We start from the raw sequence: 18,738 nt of genomic DNA on the forward strand, positions 1-18,738 counted from the left end.
GGAGGGGAAAGGGAACCCAGGATGGTCTCAGCACTGACTCACCGGCTGTGTGACCTTGGGCTAATGACTTGGCCTCTCTGGTGAATAGTGCCTGGGATCATTCCCAGAGTTCCTTCTAATTCAGGTCCTCTGGTCACCCTTTTCCCAGGATGGGCAAGGGACTAGGGTTACACAATCTCACAGGGTCTTGTATTTCTTCCATCATTGGATTCCTTCAAGAGAAATCCCAAAGCTGACACTGATCCTTGCTTGCTCCACCCTGACCCTGGTCCAGCTGTCAGCATCTCCTGCCTGGGCTTCTGGCTTCTGCCTTTACTTGCCCTATTCTGTTCCCTACTCAACAGCTTGGGACTCCTGTTAACGTTTAAGTCAATCCCAAATGTTCTTTGCTAAGAGCCCCTCTGTGGTTCCCATTTATCTTGTAATAAAAGGCAAGGTCCTCGTATGGATTCACAATGCTCTGGGACATCGGCGCCCGTCCCTACCTGTCTCATCTCCATTCTTAATGTCCTCCCACACCTTCGCTCCCACCACACTGCTGTGTGTACTTGCTGGCCCTCAAAATTCAGGCACTCTCTTACTCCAGGGCTTTCCACCTGTTGTTCCCTCTGCCTGCAGTGCTCTCCCATCTGAACCCTCACCTCCTTCAGGTCTTTTCTCAAATGCCCCCTTCTCAGTGAGCCCTCCCCACTCTCCTGATCCAGATCAGACTCCATGTCTTTTTCTGTCCTCTCAATTGGCTTTATTTTGCTCCATTATCCTTACCAATTCCATTTTTTTTTTTTGGCTGCACCACACAGCATATGGGATCTTAGTTCACCAACCAAGGATTGAACCTGTGCTCCTTGGAGTGGAAGTGCGGAGTCTTAACCACTGGACTGCCAAGGAAGTCCTTCGATTCCAAATTTAATATTTATCTTTATTTACTCATTTACTGTGAGCTCCATGATGGCGGGGCCTGGGCTGTCTTGGTCACTGTTTGTTTATACCGGCCAGCATAGGTATAAATAAATCTCTCTAGTATAAATGAATACCCTTCTCTTGTCCTGAGCCCCGTTCTCAAGCCTATCCTGCTCCCTGCTCCTCCAGACAGTTGACCAATGGCCTTTTATTTGGATTCTGATATGCTCCCTCCTCCTCCTCAGGCACACTTGGAGAAATCTGTTTATCTCCAAACTCTAAAATGTTCTGTACTGCTCTCTCTCTACTCTATATGACCAGGTGCTTCCCAAAGACACAAGTGATTGTTCAATACTCAATGAATTTCTCCTTCCACTTTCCCCTTGAATCACAGACTTTTACTCCCTTGTTGGAAATAATCCTGACTTCTTTGTCTTTACCTTCTGGAAACTTAATCTATTGGTCCCCTCCTCTAGGAAGCCATTTCCATCCCCCAGACTGTGCCAGAGACCCTCTTGGGTTCCCCCAGCCCCTGGGCTCCCCTGCCTGAGCCCTACCCACTCTGGAGCATCACCCTCCCGGGATAGCTCTGTCTCTTCCATTGGAAGGGGAGCCGTGAGGACAGAGCCAGAGCTGCCATTTGTCACTGCTGGGTCAGGCACCACTCAGCACAGGGCTTGGCACAGTTCTATTGAATTGTCAGAGGGTCATGGCAGAGGATGATGACTGATCAGTGACACATCAGCCTCACTGTTTTCCTATTTTCTTACATTTTATGAATAGTATCAGGGCCTTATTTACATACAATTTGCATACACTGGGCCAGAAGGGAAGGGAGTGGGGGAGTGGGGGCTCTGCAGGATTCGAGGTTCACTGTGCCGGCGGCAGCATCTTCAGCTGCACCTGGTCCCCTTGGGTGGGCAGAGCTGCCCCCCAGCCGGCTGCCATGGCTTTGGCCATGCTGTTCCTCTTGGAAGTGAGCGGGGTCTCCAGCGTGAGCGAGGCGTTGGCCATCTCCTGGGGCTTGTCGCTGGCCAGAAAGCGGAGCAGGTGGTGCAGGCCCTTGGCCACGTCACTGCGGGCGCCCTCGTTGACGAGGCAGTAGAGGATGGGATCAGCCACGCAGTTGAGGCTGGTGAAGGCCAGCGAGCTGTGATACGCCGAGAAGACTCGCTCCTCGAAGCCACAGTCCCGGGGGCGGCGCAGGTAGACAGCGCTCCGCGACAGCAGGAGCACGTGGTAGGGCGCGAAGCAGACCAGCACGATGGCGATGAGGCTGAGGGCCAGCCTCTTGATCTTGACCTTCTCCTGGCGCTCGGTGGACACGCTGCCCCGCACGGCCCGCAGGATGCCGCGGTAGGACAGCAGCATGAGGGCCCAGGGGAAGAGGAAGCCCACGAAGACCCGGTAGAGGTTCATCCAGGCCACCCAGCCCTCCATGGGGAACTTCTCGAAGCAGAAGGTGTGGTTATAACGGTCGCGGAAGAGCTCGTCATGGAACAGGGGTGCCGAGTTGGCGCCCAGCTCCGTGGCCCAGACCACGGAGCTCACGGCCACGGCCGTCTTGACACGGCGCAGGCGGGTGAACCGCATCGGGTGGGCCACGGCCAGGTACCGGTCCACCGAGATGCAGCACAGGAAGGCAATGCTGATGTAGATGTTGGTGTAAAAGATGAACCCGAAGAGCTTGCAGGAGCCGGGGCCATGGATCCAGTTGTCGTGGTGCAGAAAGTAGTCCACCCACAGCGGCAGCGTGCAGATGTACAGCAGGTCAGCGATGCTGAGGTTCATCAGGTACACGCCCAACTCGTTGCGTTGCCTCACCTGGCGGTAGGCGGCCCACAGGGCCAGGCAGTTGGTGGGCAGCCCCACGCCGATGACGAAGATGTAGAGGGAGGGTGGGAAGAGGTGGTCCACCCGAGAGTCCACGTGGCAGCCCTCCAAGGTGCGGTTGCCCATCCTTGGCACTGGGTCTTTTGGGGTGCTTCCCCTGGCCCACGGGGGCTGTGGGGCCACGGGGGGCGGGAGGCCATCAGGCCTCCCTGAGCCCCCTCCTTGGAGGCTCAGGGGAACATGGTGGGAGGCAGTTCACGGGGTTAGAGGATGAGGTGGGCTGCGAATCGTGGGCCAGGCTAGGCAGGGAAGGACAGAGGCTTCAGAGAGAAAAGTTGGAGAAGGGATAGAATTACGACAGGAGGGAGGTTTGGGGGTGGCAGGATTAACAAAGAGCTTTGTCAAGGAGGTTTTAGAGACCCAACCAGAGCTTAAATGGGAGAGTACTGGGGTAACACACGATTGACCAAGGGGAATGTTTCTACGGGAGAGATGAAGGCATCAGTGGGCAGTGGTGAGAGACAGAGATTTGTGGAGGATGTAGAAAGTAAGCATGGCTATGCTGAAGTAACAGTGAGGTGAAATGTCCAAGAAGACGCAGGAAATGTATGGGATAGTGTTGAGATAGGGCAGCCCACAGTTTGGGAGTGGAGAAGACCAGGCCAGGTGGATAGGGGTGCTGACACCTCCTAGGAACCCAGTAAGAAATAAGGAAATAAGGGAGGTAACCAAAGAGGAGAAGACTACAAAAAAAGGGGATGTCCTATGAGGGATGAAAGATAGGGAGGACTTAGTCTGGGGAATGTGGAAGGGTTTTAAAGAAACAGGAAGGTGGTGAGTAACGGCTCTGTCAGCACAGGGTTACCAATACAGGAAGTTTAACGGGGACATGGGAGGGGCTCCAGCTTGGTCCTGGTGGGGGCTGAGCAGTTGAGATGAGGTGGCCCTGCTTCACAGTTCAGAGCTGACTCTGCGATACCTGTGGGGAAAGAGGACTGCCGTGAGAGGTGTCAGGGACTTCCCTCTGCTCCCCACGCCCTTTTGTCATTGACTCTGGTGAGCTCCAGAGGGTAGGCACCTTAATGATGCTTAATCTAAGCAACAGATCACTGAAAACACAGATTTGAGATGTCAGTTATAGTTTTTCCCTAATAGTTTTTTTTTTTAAACTTTCTTCCAGAAACCACTTAAAACTGGCACAAGTCTCATATCATGCTTTGGGAAATGCTGAACTAGTTTCACCTATCATATTATAGACATAGAGACAGGACCCAGAGGGATGGGTCCCCTCAAGGGATGTACAGCAAGGCAGTGATGGAACCAGCTTCCTACTCCTAACCCAGGGCTCCAAATTCTTGACAATGATGATGATGGTGGTGATAATAATAACTAAAGTTTTTTTGAGTCCTATTACATAGCAGACCTTGTCTTTAGCACTTTGTGGATGTGAATTTATTTGACAAACTGAGGCACACAGCAGTTCAGAGACCTGTCCAAGGTCCTGATAACGGGAGAGGGGGAAAATCTTGGCTCTGACCTCCTTTCTCCAGCCTGAACGTCAGTTTTCACCCAAGAATAATTGGACAGAGAGAGGCCCTGGGCTGACAGCCCATGGAAGCATAGCTGCAGGGGGCTGGGGCAGGGAAGTTATGAGAACTCAACCGACCAAGGGGGAGCCCTGGGGGCAGTGCCAGGAGTCCCCTCCCTCAGAGACCACCCCCTTCATTATCTCTTCCCGCTTCTCTCTGACTTCCCCGAGTGAGAGTCTTGGGCATGTCACCCCCTGGTCCTGGGGAGATCTTTAGGCACAGAGCAAAAGACAGTGTTGGACCAAGCCCGGGACCACTGTCAGCCCCCGAGAGGAGGGGAGTGAAGTCCTGAGGTAGAGGCACCTTTAGAGGCCATTCCATCCAGCGGTTTGCATCAGTTTGTAGGCAGTGGAACCACTTAAAAGAAAACAACATATCTCAACAGGAAATCTCATCTAAGACAGTGAAAAGGGGAAGTTACTCAGTGCTCTAGATAAAAGGAGGTGGCGGGAGGAAGTCCACCTCTGAAGGGTCCCCAGGACACATTTTGAAAACCACTGGTTGAGTCAGTAGGACAGATGAGGAAACCGAGGGGCCAAAGAGGGGAAGGGATGAGCCCCAAGGCATCCAGCAGGCCCACAGGAACCTCCCAGGTGCCTGAGCAGCATCTTCCCATGGGAGAGTCCTCTGGGCTCTCCCTAACCTCCACACTAAATTCTGAACCCATGCATGTCTCTAAAACCCCGGCCGCTGCCCACTCTGCTCCACCATGACCGCTGGTTTGGACCTTGCAGTTGAGCCTCCCCAAGGCTTTCCTGCATGCCACTCTGGCTTCCCTCCACTCACTCCCCACGTGGCAGCCAGACAGGTCTCTCTAACATGTCCATCAGCTCTTGTTATTAATCTTTCTCTGCTTGAAATCCTCCAATAACTTCCCCATGGACTTGGGACAAAATCTCAAGTCTTCCCCCCAGGTGACAAGGCGCTGCCTGACCAGCCTTCACAGCCTAGCTGACTTTCGTGCCCACCTCTCCCTCCCCCACCTCAGCAGGCTCAAGGCTGGACCTTCTTTCCAGTCTCACCACCTCTGTCCTTCCTTCTGATCTACTTAGGACTAGCTCCCATACCTCCATCACTTCCTCAGGGAGGCCCTCCCTACCCACAGTCCTGCCCACCCACACCCACCCATTGTGTGGAGGAATTACAGGAATCACAGAATCTCAAGATAGGGCTCTTCTTTTCCAGGAGGTTACATCCTATTTGAGGAGAACTTCAGTTTCTCCAACATCTGAGTGCCTCCTCTAGGCCCTGCACGGGACTGGACACTGGAGATAAATATAAATAAGACATGATTTCTGCCATCATAGATGGCTGGTGGGAGAGAGGTACACACATCTGTGAGGTGCTTCTTGTTAGTTTACTCACAGCTGGAGAAGGTTGTTGTAAAAGTCAAGGCAAGAAAGAGGACTGAGTCAGGACAGAGGCAATGGCTATGAAGTTGACGTTAAAGGGATAGATTGAATAGATTGGGTACTTGGAAGTTCAAGAAGTGAGGGAAATCTGTCATTATTGAAGGAAATTTAGAAAATGCACAAATGCAAAATGAAAATATGCTTATCCATAGTCCCAGGGCTTCCTTGGTGGCTCAATGGTTAAAAAAAAAAAGTATGCCTGCCAACATAGGACACATGGGTTCCATCCCGGGGTTGGGAAGATCCCCTGGGAAAGGAAATAGCAACCCATTCCAGTATTCTTGCCTAGGGGAAAACCCATGGACAGAGGAGCCTGGCGGGCTACAGTCCGTGGGGTCGTAAAAGAGTCAGACATAACTGAGTGACTAAACAACTCTCTTCACATCACCTTGCATCTTGTTTGTGTCTGCCTGTCTGTCTTGAATGGACATTCTGGGAGAGCAGGGACCGGGTATTGACTGCTGTAGCTATCGCCAGCACCCAGGACAGGCCCAGCATACAGTAGGCACTCAATAAATGCCTTTGGACTCAGGGAACAGGCATTTGGTCAGCCCCTGCTCCCACACAGGCTCCCCCTCCCCTTGAGGCAGCACCACCCCCCACTTCAAGCTCCAGCGAGTCCCTGCAGGGTCCCAGAGATAAAGAGATGAGGAAGGAAAAAGTGAAAAGGGCAGGCTCTCTCTGCTGCATAATTGACTTTGAAAGGTCAGGGCTGAGTCCCGGCTTAGTAAATCCTACCCGCTGTGGGGTCCTCCATGACAGAAGGGCGGCCCGCACCTCAGACTCACAGACACTCCTGGATCCTGTGGAGATGGGAGGGAGGGGGCTTGCTGCTGACTGGAACAGTGCAATCTGGTCCCTCCCTTTGAACTGAACCACCCCTCCTTCAGCCTGGAACAAATCACTCAAAACACCTCTCTCTCTCTGCCCTGGGTCTCTCCTTCAGCCTGTAACACCAAGGGAATTACTTCTCCTTCAGGAGCCTCAGTTTCCCCTTCTGCATGAAGGGGAGGTGGGGCACAACTTTTATACCAGTCACGTCACAGATACAAAAATCTTTGGGACTTCCTGGAGGTCCAGTGGTTAAGGCTCCTTGCTTCCACTGCAGGGGGTGTGGGCTTGATCCCTGGTCTGCAGAACTAGGATCCTGCATGCTGCATGGCATGGCCCCCCCCAAAAAAACACACAGAAGAAAATATCAATTCAATACAAACTCTTACAGAAAATTGAAGAGGATAAAACATCTCCCAACTTATTCACAGGGAACTATATTCAATATCCTGTGAGAAATGAAATAGTTCCTGCTGTATCAGTAAACAAGGATGTCACAGTCACCAGCAACTGCGGCCACAATGGATGGTGAGCTGGTGAGCCTTGAGGGAACTCAGGAAGGAAAGAATACCTGCCATCTAGCAGCCACCAGACTGCAACCACTCCCCATGGTGAGTTCCCCCTACCCCTAGGAAGCTCAGGATGTGAAAACACAGGATACTGACCCCAGATAGCTGAGGTGCAAATCAAAGGAATGATTTCACTGAACCCAGACTCTTACATCTTCCCATAATACATAGAAAAGCGCTCAATTCCTCAACTTGGGATATCTGGTTTTCTTTAACTGACAATAATCTTCTGATGTTCAGACTACCTGCCCTTTGTTGCAAAACATCTATATAACCTGGCTCCTTGGAGCATGTTTTCTCAGGGTGACTTGAGATGCTGACTCCCAGGCTTGAAGTCCTAGAAATCCTCACCCAGTAAAATGTAACTTAACTCTCAACTTTTGGTTATGAATAATTTTGTGTGTGAATATTTTCTTAACTCCACATCCGTGACAAACTATAATGGAAAGAATATTTAAAAACAAGAATGTGTATAACTGAGTCACTTTGCCATATAGCAGAGATGGGCACAACATTGTCAATCAACTACTGTTGTTATTCAGTTGCTAAGTCATGTCCAGCCCTTTGTAACCCCATGGACTGCAGCACGCCAGGCTCCTCTGTCTGTCCTCTACCATCTCCTGGAGTTTGCTCACATTCATGTCCATTGAGTCAGTGATGCTATCTAACAGCACCAAAATCAACTAACTATACTTCAATTTGAAAAATAAAATTAACTTTAAAGAAAGAAACCTCCTTGGTAGAGGTGATATCATCTATAAATTGAGCAGTGTTTGAACAATTATTACTATTCCACAGGCACTGCGGAGCTGACATGAGAAATGAACCAGTTCATAATGAGAGGAGGCGCTTAGAGTGGAGAAATTCCCTTTGTCCCACCCTCTCAAGAACCCCCCAGTTCTTCTGAGGCTGGGGTGGGTACACAGGCCGGAGACTGATTTCCTGCAGACAAAGGAAATGCACTTCCCATTGCTAATTTCCTCCAGGGGCAACCAGTAGGACACTCGCCCCTCCCTCCTCCTCTCCCTCTTCTTCAACCCACCTGCTTCTTGGGGGATGCTAGGCGTGGGGGGAGGGGCATTCAGCCCTCTCGTCTCCCCCACCTGAGATCTGCCCAACATCAACCCCCCCCACACAAAGATACCAACAAGGCAGTTAGCTGTCTAAGTCACATGACATGTCAAGGCTGCCTAGATCAGTCGTTCTTTTTTTTTTTTTTTTTTAGATCAGTCGTTCTTAACGAAAAAGAATGTTTTCTCTCTTCCCTCCCTGCACCCTTGTAATTTTTTCTCAAGTCGTTCTGAGGTTCTCAGCCCTCTTCGAGACTCTGCTGAAAAACCCACAGGCTCTCTCACCACCAGAAGGCAAGTGACCTCGGGGGTCTTCCATGCCCCTCCATCATCTGACTCCCTTGCCCAGAAGTCTCTCCCCCAAGCCCACACCCCTCAACCTCCTAGTCCCTGCTGGTCCCTCTCAGAGGGCCAGGGAAGAGAGATAAGTTGGGAATGTGGAGCGATAGTGGGGTGACAGAAAGGACTGTCAGACCCCTGACCCTACTTTGCACAGTCTCAGCTGCTCAAGCCAGCTTCTCAGTCCAGCAAGGCTGAAGGCTTGGGGCTGGGGGCTTGAAAGGGCAAGAGGGAGAGGTAATATAGCCCCCACACCCCCCGTCACTCACCAGCCTTGTCCTAGAAGCCTCCAGGTCACCTCTCTCACTCCCCACTTCCCTCCTCTGAAGGCTCCTGCTCCCCTGTCAGCCCCGTGGGGACCAGTCAGCTCCGGTTGGTCTGCTCATTAGGGGAACGAAATGTGATCACAGAGCCTCGCTCCCCACCTGGCGCCTTGGCGGCTGGCTGGCGGAAACCGGGGACAGTCAGGCCACCGTGACCACTCTGCTGGCCTCAGTTTCCCCATTTCTATCAAAGGGATACCCATCCCCCCACACATGTCCCCCACACCACCCAGAAGGGACACCAGGAAGGGTCCTTGACTCTACTCCTCGGATGTTCTAGATTCCCAAGGCTCTCAGATCCTCAGGTTCTATTGTTAGTCCAGGCCATGGTTTACTGTTCTATTATAACCATTTAGAGCTTTACCTTCCTTCCATTCTATTATTATTATTATGGCGGCTTCCACACCCTTACCCTTCTAGGTTTCCAATATCCCAGGAAATTCACATTCCAGGATTCTCAAGTTCTATTGTTAGAACGCTCTATGCTTTTAAAAAAAAAAAATTGTACAACTTTCATAATCTATTATTAAACTCTCAGTGATCATTATCTTTGCCCACCAAACACGAATCTGTATTTCCCCTTTCTTTTTTACAGATATGGTGAACCCCATTTCCTTTTTCTCCCTTTATCTCTTCTGGTTTTGTGTTTTTTTCTTTTTTTTTTTTACATTCCAGCAGCCTGAAGTTCTAAAATTGTGCAGAATTGTAAAATACTAAGAATTCAATGTTGGCGGGGGGTGGGTAGTCACATTTACCTGGCCCCTAAATTCTTTCTCCCTGGTGGGGACACTAAGAGCCCAGGCTGCCTCTCTGTACCTGGCCCAGAAACTTTGTCTCATCCCACCCCACTGGATCACATACTGGCTGAGGCTGAGTTATTATTTGTCTAGACACAAACCAAATTATAGGCCCTGTCCTGCAGGAGCAGTGGGCTTCATGGGGAGGGTCAGGAGACAGAGTCAGGCGGGAGTGAATCTCTGCCCCCCTCCCCACTTCCCCTCTTCTCTTCCTTCCTTCTCTGAAATTCCACCCCTTCCACTCCAACCAACTCTTATCCCCTCTCCCTCTCCACCACCGTGGCTTTAGAAATATTTTCTCTCCTCTGCTTCTAAAAAAACGCTCCCTCCTGGGTTCCAGCCATTCACACTTACCTTGGCAGTCTTCCCTCTTCCCTGTGAAGACCTCCTTCCCCACATTAATCTGAGGTAGTGGCAGCAAAAGAAGCCACTTCTTTGGATTTGGGCTTCAGTGGAACCAGAGTCCCAACCCAGCCTGAAACTGATTCACCTTGGGGACCTCTACACTTGGGCCTCAGTTTCCCCATCTCTGAAATGGGGGGTTTGGTCTAGCTGGCTCTGACAGCACTTTTGAGCTCTTGATTGCGACCACTGAAAACTGCCAATATTCCAAAGCCCATCTTTTTGGACTGAAAGATTCAAATACCCCAAGACCTTTAACTTGAAGGTTTGAGCTCTCCCAATCTTCCTTTCGGATCATTCTCACATACTTGGGTCCTTTCATGCAAAGACTTCACATTCAAAACTGACGATACTCTAATTAAAAAATTAATTAAAAAAAAAGAGTTCATATTCAAAACTTCTTGATGCTGTGATTCCCAGAGTTTTGGAGCTCCCTCCCCCCCAAAAAAACTATCAGTCTCTCTCATTTTCTCCTACTGAAGCCCCGCCCAGAGAGGACAACCTCCCCATCCTCACCCCAAACCTGAAGTTAAGCTCATCCACAGAGACAGAGTTGGGGGGCCCTTGGTGAATTCTTCCCCAGTGGTTTAGCGGTAAAGATTCTGCCTGCAGTGCAGGAGAAGCAGGAGATGTGGGTTTGATCCCTGGAGGGGAGGATCTCCTGGAGAAGAAAATGGCAACCCACTCTAGTATTCTTGCCTGGAAAATCCCATGAACAGTGGAGCCTGGCGGGCTACAGTCAACGGGGTCGCAAAGAGTCGGACACAACTGAGCACACAGGGACACACTGGTGAGTTCAAGAGAAGTGTGGCTGGTGGAGGCCCTGGTTGGGGGTGAGGAGGGGTGTGGCCCCCATCATCTTTATCTCTGCCCTCCAGAAAATCCCCCAGACCTCATCCCACCTGAGTATATATGACATTCATTCCACAACCAGCATCTCACAGAAATTCCAGAGCTGTCCTTCAGGGTGGTTGAAGCGAGGGGGGGCGGGGGGGGGATGAAGCCACTGCAGGAAGGAGTTAATGGGTGACCCAGCCAAATCCTGGACTGGAGGAAGTTGGGGAGGAAGTTCACCCCCTCCCCCAGCCAGGAATTCCTGAAATTGGAGGGTGGGGTGGGGGCGACCTCCAGAGCAGTAGGGTGACTCTGTTAAGGGGGAGCCCAGGTCACAGGGGTCCTCAAAGTCCACCTGCCCCAGGTGGTAATCCTACTGCCCCCTACCCGACTCCCAAGAAGATCCTCAGCCCAGGGGAAAGTTGGAGAAGGATGACGACGGAGTGAAGTTGCCAGAACCGGGTCTAAGATACGTGGAGACAGAGACAGAGGCATACGGAGAGATGGAGAGATAGAGAGACAGGAAGAAAAAAGGCAAAGAGATGCCCAGAAACGGGGAGACGGAGGCAGAGAGATCCGTATAGACTGAGAGTTCATCAAGACCCAGGGATACAGGCAAACGGAGTGAGAGAGAGACGGAGAGGCAGAGATAAAAGATACCGACACAGAGACATCGAGATGGCGAAGGGGAGACACGAGCAGAGGGAGAGGGACCGCAGATCCAGAGAGACATCAGAGACCGACGGAGAGATGGAGACAGACCCAGAGACAAAGTCAGCCGCGGAGACGCAGGGAGAGCCAGCCCCAGAGAGGGGCGGGGACCGAGGCCACGCGGGAGACTGAGGCAGCGGACGAACACGGGGACGAGCGGCCGCCGGCGGCCGCCGGACCTGCGCGGACCGGGGAGGAACCGGCGCCTACCTGAGCGGGGCAGCTGGACGGGGCGGGCGGCGCCTCTCCCTGCGGCTGGGGGATCCGGGCTCCGCGGCGGCGCAGGGACCCGGCGGCGACTCCTCCCGGCCCCGGGCCAGAGCCACCAGCCGAGGCCCCGCCCCGCCCCGACCGGGCCCGCCCCCGTTAACTCCTCCATTATCGCTCCCCCTTAACCCCTTCACCCCACTAAAGCCTTCCAGCTCTGGAGAAACCTCACCTGCTGGTGAAACACCCCCGAGTCCTTCAACGTCCCCAGCCTGGGAGCCTCCATCTCATAAATTCCTTTGCTTACCTCTCTCCAACCCCGCACTCCTACTAGATAAAGCCTTAAGCTTTGGGGAGGTGGGGGACGGGGCTTTAGGGAGACCCCAGACCCAAGTCATTAACTTTGTGGTCACTGCACTCCCACTTCCCCAAGGGAGAGAATGAGGGGTCTGTTAGTTCCCCATGCCCATGGTCAGGGCCACCCCTGGAAGGAATCTCTCTTGGGGTTTCCAGCTCCAGCCCTGTCTCTTGCCCAGACTTAGGGTGGTGACCTTTGGGTGCCTCTGTTTCCTCTTCTGATCGTGTGGTCTCTCATAGTCCTTTTATCACGAGGATGTCATACTATAAATTCTGTAAAACATGACATCCCCACCCAAGACTTCCTTTCTCCCTGCTTTATTTGCTTTTCCCCATAGAAAGTGTCCCAACAGTCTGTGTATTCCACTTCTTTTGTTGTTGTTTTTCTAATTATCTGCTTTCCCACTAGGAGGAGTGTCATTTTTCTGTTTGGTTACTTTACTACATAGTACATGTGCAGTACACGTTGTTTTCAAGGAGTAAATACATAAATATTAAGTGCTGCAAAAATATCTGCTGATTTATATGTTATCATCATCTCCTTCATAAACTGATCCATTCTTAGGCAAAGCACTTTGGACAGACCTGGGATGTAACACTCAAAAGTGACAACTAATAAAAAATAAATTTTATTTTTTTAGGAAAAAGTGACAGCTAGGACTTCCTTGGTGGTTCAGTGGCTAAGACTCTGAGCTGCCAATGCAGGGAGCCTGGGTTTGATCTCTGGTCAAGGAGCTAGATCCCATACTTGGCAACTAAGACCTGGCACACTGTGGAGGAAAAAAAGTGACAGCTATCGGGCTTGCAAATTCTTTTTTGTTTATTTACTATTCTTTTAGTATAATAATTATTGGGGCTTCCTCAGTGGCTCAGCTGGTAAAGAACCCATCTGCCAATGCCAGAGATGCAAGAGACAAGGGTTCAATCCCTAGGTGGGGAAGATCCCCTGGAGAAGGAAATGGTAACCCACTCCAGTATTCTTGCCTGGAAAATTCCGTGGACAGGGAAGGCTGGCAGGCTACAGCCCATGGGGTCGTAGAATCAGACATGACTGAGCGCGCACGCACGTGCACACTCTCACACACACACAATTATAATTATTATTTTGGCTACTCTGGGTCTTCATTGTGGCGTGAGGGCTTCTCTAGTTGAGGTGTGCTGACTTAGCTGCCCCATGGCATGTAGGATCCTAGTTCCCTGACCAGGCATGGAATCTGCTTCCCCTGCATTGGAAGGCTGATTTTTAACAACTGGACCACCAGGAAAATCCCTGTTTATTTATTTTGAGAATAAAAATGCCGGGATCTTAAGGGAGCAGCCCAATAAGTTGTAACAAACAGATACACCCATGTGACTAAGCACCCAAATTAAAACATAAACATTTCCATCACCAGCGACCACTGTTTTGTTTGGGTTTTTTGCTCCTTTCCAGGGCACTCACTCTCTACTTTACCCCCAGAGACACTCCATGCCTTTTTTTCTTTTTTTTTTTTTTACTGGAAATGAGTGTTGCCTGTTCTCGAACTTCATGGAAATGAAATGAAACAGTTCTGTTCTGCTTTGTTTAAGGTAGCTATTATAATCATTCACTGTGTGGCCTTGAACAGGTGACTTCACCTCTCTGAACCATAGTACCCCTTTCCTCTCAGGGCTCTGGAGGCAAATAGAAAGTAAGAGTTAACCAAGTACCCAAGTGACCTGAAATGCACACAGGAATAAAAGCTTTTTGCTTCTACCCTCCCTCAAGGGGACAGGCAGAGAGACATACCAATGGAAGTGTCATGAAGAATTTAGCCCCTCTCCACAAATAACCCCATGTAAAGTTTACCAGCTTTCAGACAAGTCCTCCCGTCAGCTCCTTGGCCATCCCAAGGTCCTTCTAAAGAGAAACTCTGAGGTGCCCTGGTGGGCGAGGGTCCCCTTCTCTCATGGACTCACCCTAAGTTTGTAACGTGATTCAGTTAGGATTCTGGCAGGAAACAGGTAGCCATTCAAAGAGCTTGTGTGCTGAATCGCTTCAGTAGTGCCTACTCTTTGCGACCCTATGGACTGTAACCTGCCAGACTCCTCTGTCCAAGGGATTGCCATTCTCTTCTCCAGGGGATCTTCCTGATTCAGGGGCCGAATCCAGATCTCCCACACTGCAGGCAGGTTCTTTACCGTCTGAGCCACAAGAGGAGCTGTAGCTCTAGATAGAGAACACATCCACTGGCAAAACTGCAGGGATGCAGAGAGAGGCCTGGGAAATAAATACTCCAACCTCTTCCCCCACTACTGACCTTCAGATTTCCTGTCAGTGCTTGTAACGGGAAGAGCCCAACCAATGGACTCTCATGCATGGAGTCCACACAGGGCGTGGAGTCCACACAGGGAGTCTCACAGTACCCAGAGCTGGAGGAGAAAGGCTGAGAGTGACCCTTAGGTGCACTGTGGAGAATCACCTGCACTCAGTTCAGTTCAGTTCATTCGCTCAGACGTGTCCGACTCTTTGAGACCCCATGGACTGCAGCATGCCAGGCCTCCCTGTCCATCACCAACTCCCGGAGCTTACCCAAACTCATGTCCAGTGAGTCGGTGATGCCATCCAACCATCTCATCCTCTGTCGTCCCCTTCTCCTTCGGCCTTCAATCTTTCCCATCACCTGCACTATTCTCCCAGAACTTTCTATGCATATTTTTCCACGCAGGTCTGAGGCTGGGCACAAGAGGGCGACAGAGCTCCAAGACCCAGGGAAAGGGATGCTTTGATGGAGCTGGACCACTTACTTCCCCAGAACTTGGACAGTAGGGAAGGGTCAAAAAGCTGGAGGACAGGAAAGCAGACTTTGATCCCAGGAAAGGAGAGTTTGATCAAAAACGTAGGGGTCTGGAGTCGGGATATGATTGCTGGACTCTGCCTATCAAATGGGAGTTGTCTGGGTGGACAAATTCAAAAGGGTATACCAGCAGGGAAGGAACAGCATGTGCTGAAGCTCAGAGGCATGAAATGTCACAGGGAAGGGCAAGTACCGCGATTCAAGTGGCTGGAGATAAGAGAAGGGGACAGGAGAAGATGTTGGCCTAAAAAGGAAGAAATGAGGGAAAAATAAGGGCAGCTAACAATTAATGACCACTTACTACAGTCAAAGTACCATTCTAAGCACTTCATGTGAATAACTCAGACTGGAAACTGCATCTCTGCCTCTCCTAGTTCTCCAGCTTGCTGATTGACCCAGCAGATCTTGGGACTTATCAGTTTCCACAATTGAGGGAACCAATTCCTTATAATATATAAACCCCACTGGCTCTGTTTGTCTGGGGTTTTCTCTGACTAATACACTACTTCAAAACTGAAACTAGATGTTATCAAGCAGGATATCCTATCACTACTTTAAAGACTTCTTTAGAATATCATCCCATACCTGAAGTACGTTCAGCCCAGATGACAGAACTCATTGTGCTTATTAGGGCTTGTTAACTAGCCAAAGACCAGAGAGCAAACATACTTGTATATAAACAGCAGGTATAATTTGGAAATACTGTAGAAACAAAAGGGAATTTATAACCTTTTCCGGAATCCTCCTGAAAAAAATCTATACATGTGATAAAACTGCATACACACACATAGACACAAGAGGACATGTAAAACAGGTTAAATCTGAATAAGGTCTGTAGACTCACCAGGGCCAGTTTCCAAGTTTGCTAGTGTAGTATAGTTGCATAGGATGTTACCACCGGGGTAAACTGGATGAAGGGTATAGAGGACCTCTCTATTCTCTGTTGGCAACTTCCTCTGAGTCTATAGTTATTTCAGAATTGTTAACCGCATACACACAGAGGTTTCTCAAAAAGTTAAACAGAATTACCATATGGCCCAGTAATTCTACCCCAAGAGAAATGAAAACATATGTCCAAATAACATCTTGTATACGAATGTTTGGGCTCCCCAGGTGGCGCTAGCGGTAAAGAGTCCGCCTGCCAACACAGGAGATATAAGAGACATGGGTTCAATTCCTGAGTCAAGAAGATCCCCTGGAGGAGGGCATAACAACTCCAATATTCTTGCCTGGAGAATCCCATGGACAAAGGAGCTGTGTGGGCTACAGTTCATAGGGTCACAAAAAGTCAAACATAACCGAAGCAACTTAGCATGCATGCATATGTATGAATATTTATCACAGCATTATTCACAACAGCAGAAGATGGAACCCAAACTTTCATCATGTGTGAACGGCTAACACCAAACTATGAGTCATAGCAAAATGGTTGTTGTTTTAAGCAATTAAGTTTTTTAACTCTCCTTTGAACTTTTTTTTTTAAAGAAAGTATTTTATTTTTAATTACTTGGCCACACTGGATCTAGTTGCAGCATGTAGTATCTAATTCCCTGACCAGGTATCGAACCCAGGCCCCCACCATTGGAAACACAAAGTCCTAGCTACTAGACCACCAGGGAAGTCCTGCTAAACCATTAAATTTTGAAAAGCTTTGTTCTGAAACAATAGATACTGGGAACAGGGGTCTTCAAACTCTCAGAAACATTGCTGACCCTGCCCTCCAGTGTACCACTCACCTTGACATAAATAGGCTGAGGTGGCTGGTAACTTCATCTCCCTTCCTCCCTTCCGAGAGAACTCCCCCACCATTCCATGAGGTGTAGGTGGGGCTATCAGTCCTAGGTATCATACATTAACCCCTTCCTAAGCAAAGAGATGAGCCAGTGACCCAGGCCTGGCCAATCACATGACCCTAGCCCCTAGGCCAGGGGTCCCCAACCTCCAGGATCTAATGCCTGATGATCTGAGGTGGAGCTGATGTAATAATAAAATGCACAGTAAATGTAATGCACTTGAATCATCCCCAAACCATCCCCCTACCCTGGCCATGGAAAAGTTGTCTTCCACAAAATCAGTCTCCTAGTCCCAAAAAGGTTAGGGACTGCTGCCCTGGGCCATAGAGACTGGGCACAGGATCCAAGCTGAGCCAATCTGATTCCTCTGGAGACAGGAACACCATGAGAGAAAGACTTCCTCTGGCTTTGTTGTCATGTGGCCTGGCAGAATGCCTGTAGCCACGGTGTGTGTTCTCAAGTGTAAAAATAATCAGCTAACATTTCTAGAAGGCTTTTTATGTGTCAGGCCCTGTCCTAAACTTTCCGTGGGTATTTAAGTCATTTTCACAGCACCCCTAGGGGGAAGGTGCTATTATTAACTTCTATTTTATACACCAGGAGACTGAGGCCTTGCGAGGTTAAGAACCCGGCTCCAGGGGAGAAGCCAGATCCAAAAAGAGTTCATACTCCATGATTTAAAGCAAAAGTGGGCAAACTATCAGTACCACTGTGGACCAAATCATATCTACTGCCCATCTTTGTATGGCCCGTGAGCTAGGATGGTTTTCACACTTCTAAATACAATGAGACTAAAACAACAGTATCTCATGACACAGCAAAAACGTTGTGAAACTCAAGTTTCGGTATCCATAAATAGCTTTATTTGAACACTGCCAAGCTCATTCATGCACGCGTTGTCTGTGGTCGCTTTCACACAGACAAGGTCAGAGTTACTTGGGACAGAGACTGAGTGGCTTCTAAAGTCTAAAATATTTACTAACTGGCCCTTTCTGGAAAGTTTGCTGACCTCCGATTTAAAGTTCAAAAATGGGTACTGTTCTATAGTGTGAGAAGTAGAGTAGCGATTACTGAGGGGAGAGGGGAGCAATGACTAGGAAGGGACTCAAGGGGGCTTTCTGGGGGCTGGGGATGTTCTATGTTATCACCTGGGAGATGGCTGCATGGATTGGATCCATTTGTTTTTGTACATTTATGATGAGTGTACTTTTCTGAATGTAACGTATCAACACATCAATAAAAGGTTAAAGTTCAAAATTTGCTCAAGATTACAGGTAAAAAATTGAGAAATCCCCAAAGGGAGAAACCCAATCACCACAATCCAGCTAGAACCCTCCTGGACTACTCAGTTCCACGACCTGGCAATTGCTTCTTATTGTTTCTGCTGGATGAAATTAGGTTTCTGTCTCTTGTAATGCAGAACGCTCATACCTCATCCGCTAGATCTCTATAGTGTCAGTCCTCTTTTCTGAAAACTTTCCTTGCCCTATTTCAACCCTATGGTTCAAGTGAGGCTTCCATGTTTTTAATGATTCCATCTTCCTGGCCACAATCATCGGTCCAGGACTGGTCAGCACATAAGTGGAACTAACCAATCACAGTAGACCAACCAACAGTCCAAGTTGATTGATTTGGAGATGGGCCATTCATAGCCCTTCTTTGGGATTTTTGGGCTTGGGGTTCAAACTGCCGGGTGCCATCCTTCTGTTGCATGGAGAATGCTGTTCCCAGAGAAAAAAGCTGACTTGCAGAAGATCAGAGAAGGTATGGAATACCTTGATTGGCCTCAAACCCTTGGTTCATGGGCCCTGAAATTCAGAGGGGACAACTGCCTTTCCTTGTTTGGTTATGTCGGCCAGCTGAGTACTCCTTTGGCCTAAGTTAGAGCTAGCTTGGTTTCTATCAAGCTTAAAGACCAATTAAGACCTAATAATGGTCTCTCATCACAAACACTG

The 18,738-nt window shown here is 49.6% G+C and overlaps 1 protein-coding gene across 4 annotated transcripts; it reads right to left on the reverse strand.

The window, feature by feature from the left end:
• Positions 1 to 1,651: 1,651 nt before the first annotated feature.
• Positions 1,652 to 11,942, reverse strand: GPR4 (G protein-coupled receptor 4). 4 transcript variants are annotated; one of them, XM_043437681.1, is made up of 3 exons: positions 11,821 to 11,909; positions 6,473 to 6,537; positions 1,652 to 3,712 (listed from the first exon to the last, which is right to left on the reverse strand). In XM_043437681.1, the coding sequence occupies exon 3, from the start codon at positions 2,857 to 2,859 to the stop codon at positions 1,771 to 1,773; it is 1,089 nt and encodes a 362-aa protein (XP_043293616.1). In that variant the 5' UTR covers positions 2,860 to 3,712; positions 6,473 to 6,537; positions 11,821 to 11,909; the 3' UTR covers positions 1,652 to 1,770. The 4 variants fall into 4 exon arrangements, with proteins under 4 accessions (XP_043293616.1, XP_043293615.1, XP_043293618.1 ...); XM_043437680.1 differs by lacking the exon at positions 6,473 to 6,537 and having other exon boundaries at positions 11,821 to 11,942; XM_043437683.1 differs by lacking the exons at positions 6,473 to 6,537; positions 11,821 to 11,909 and adding an exon at positions 8,813 to 8,829.
• Positions 11,943 to 18,738: the final 6,796 nt, after the last annotated feature.

Source organism: Cervus canadensis, chromosome 18 (genome assembly GCF_019320065.1).
Source record: "Cervus canadensis isolate Bull #8, Minnesota chromosome 18, ASM1932006v1, whole genome shotgun sequence".
Lineage (NCBI taxonomy): Eukaryota > Metazoa > Chordata > Mammalia > Artiodactyla > Cervidae > Cervus > Cervus canadensis.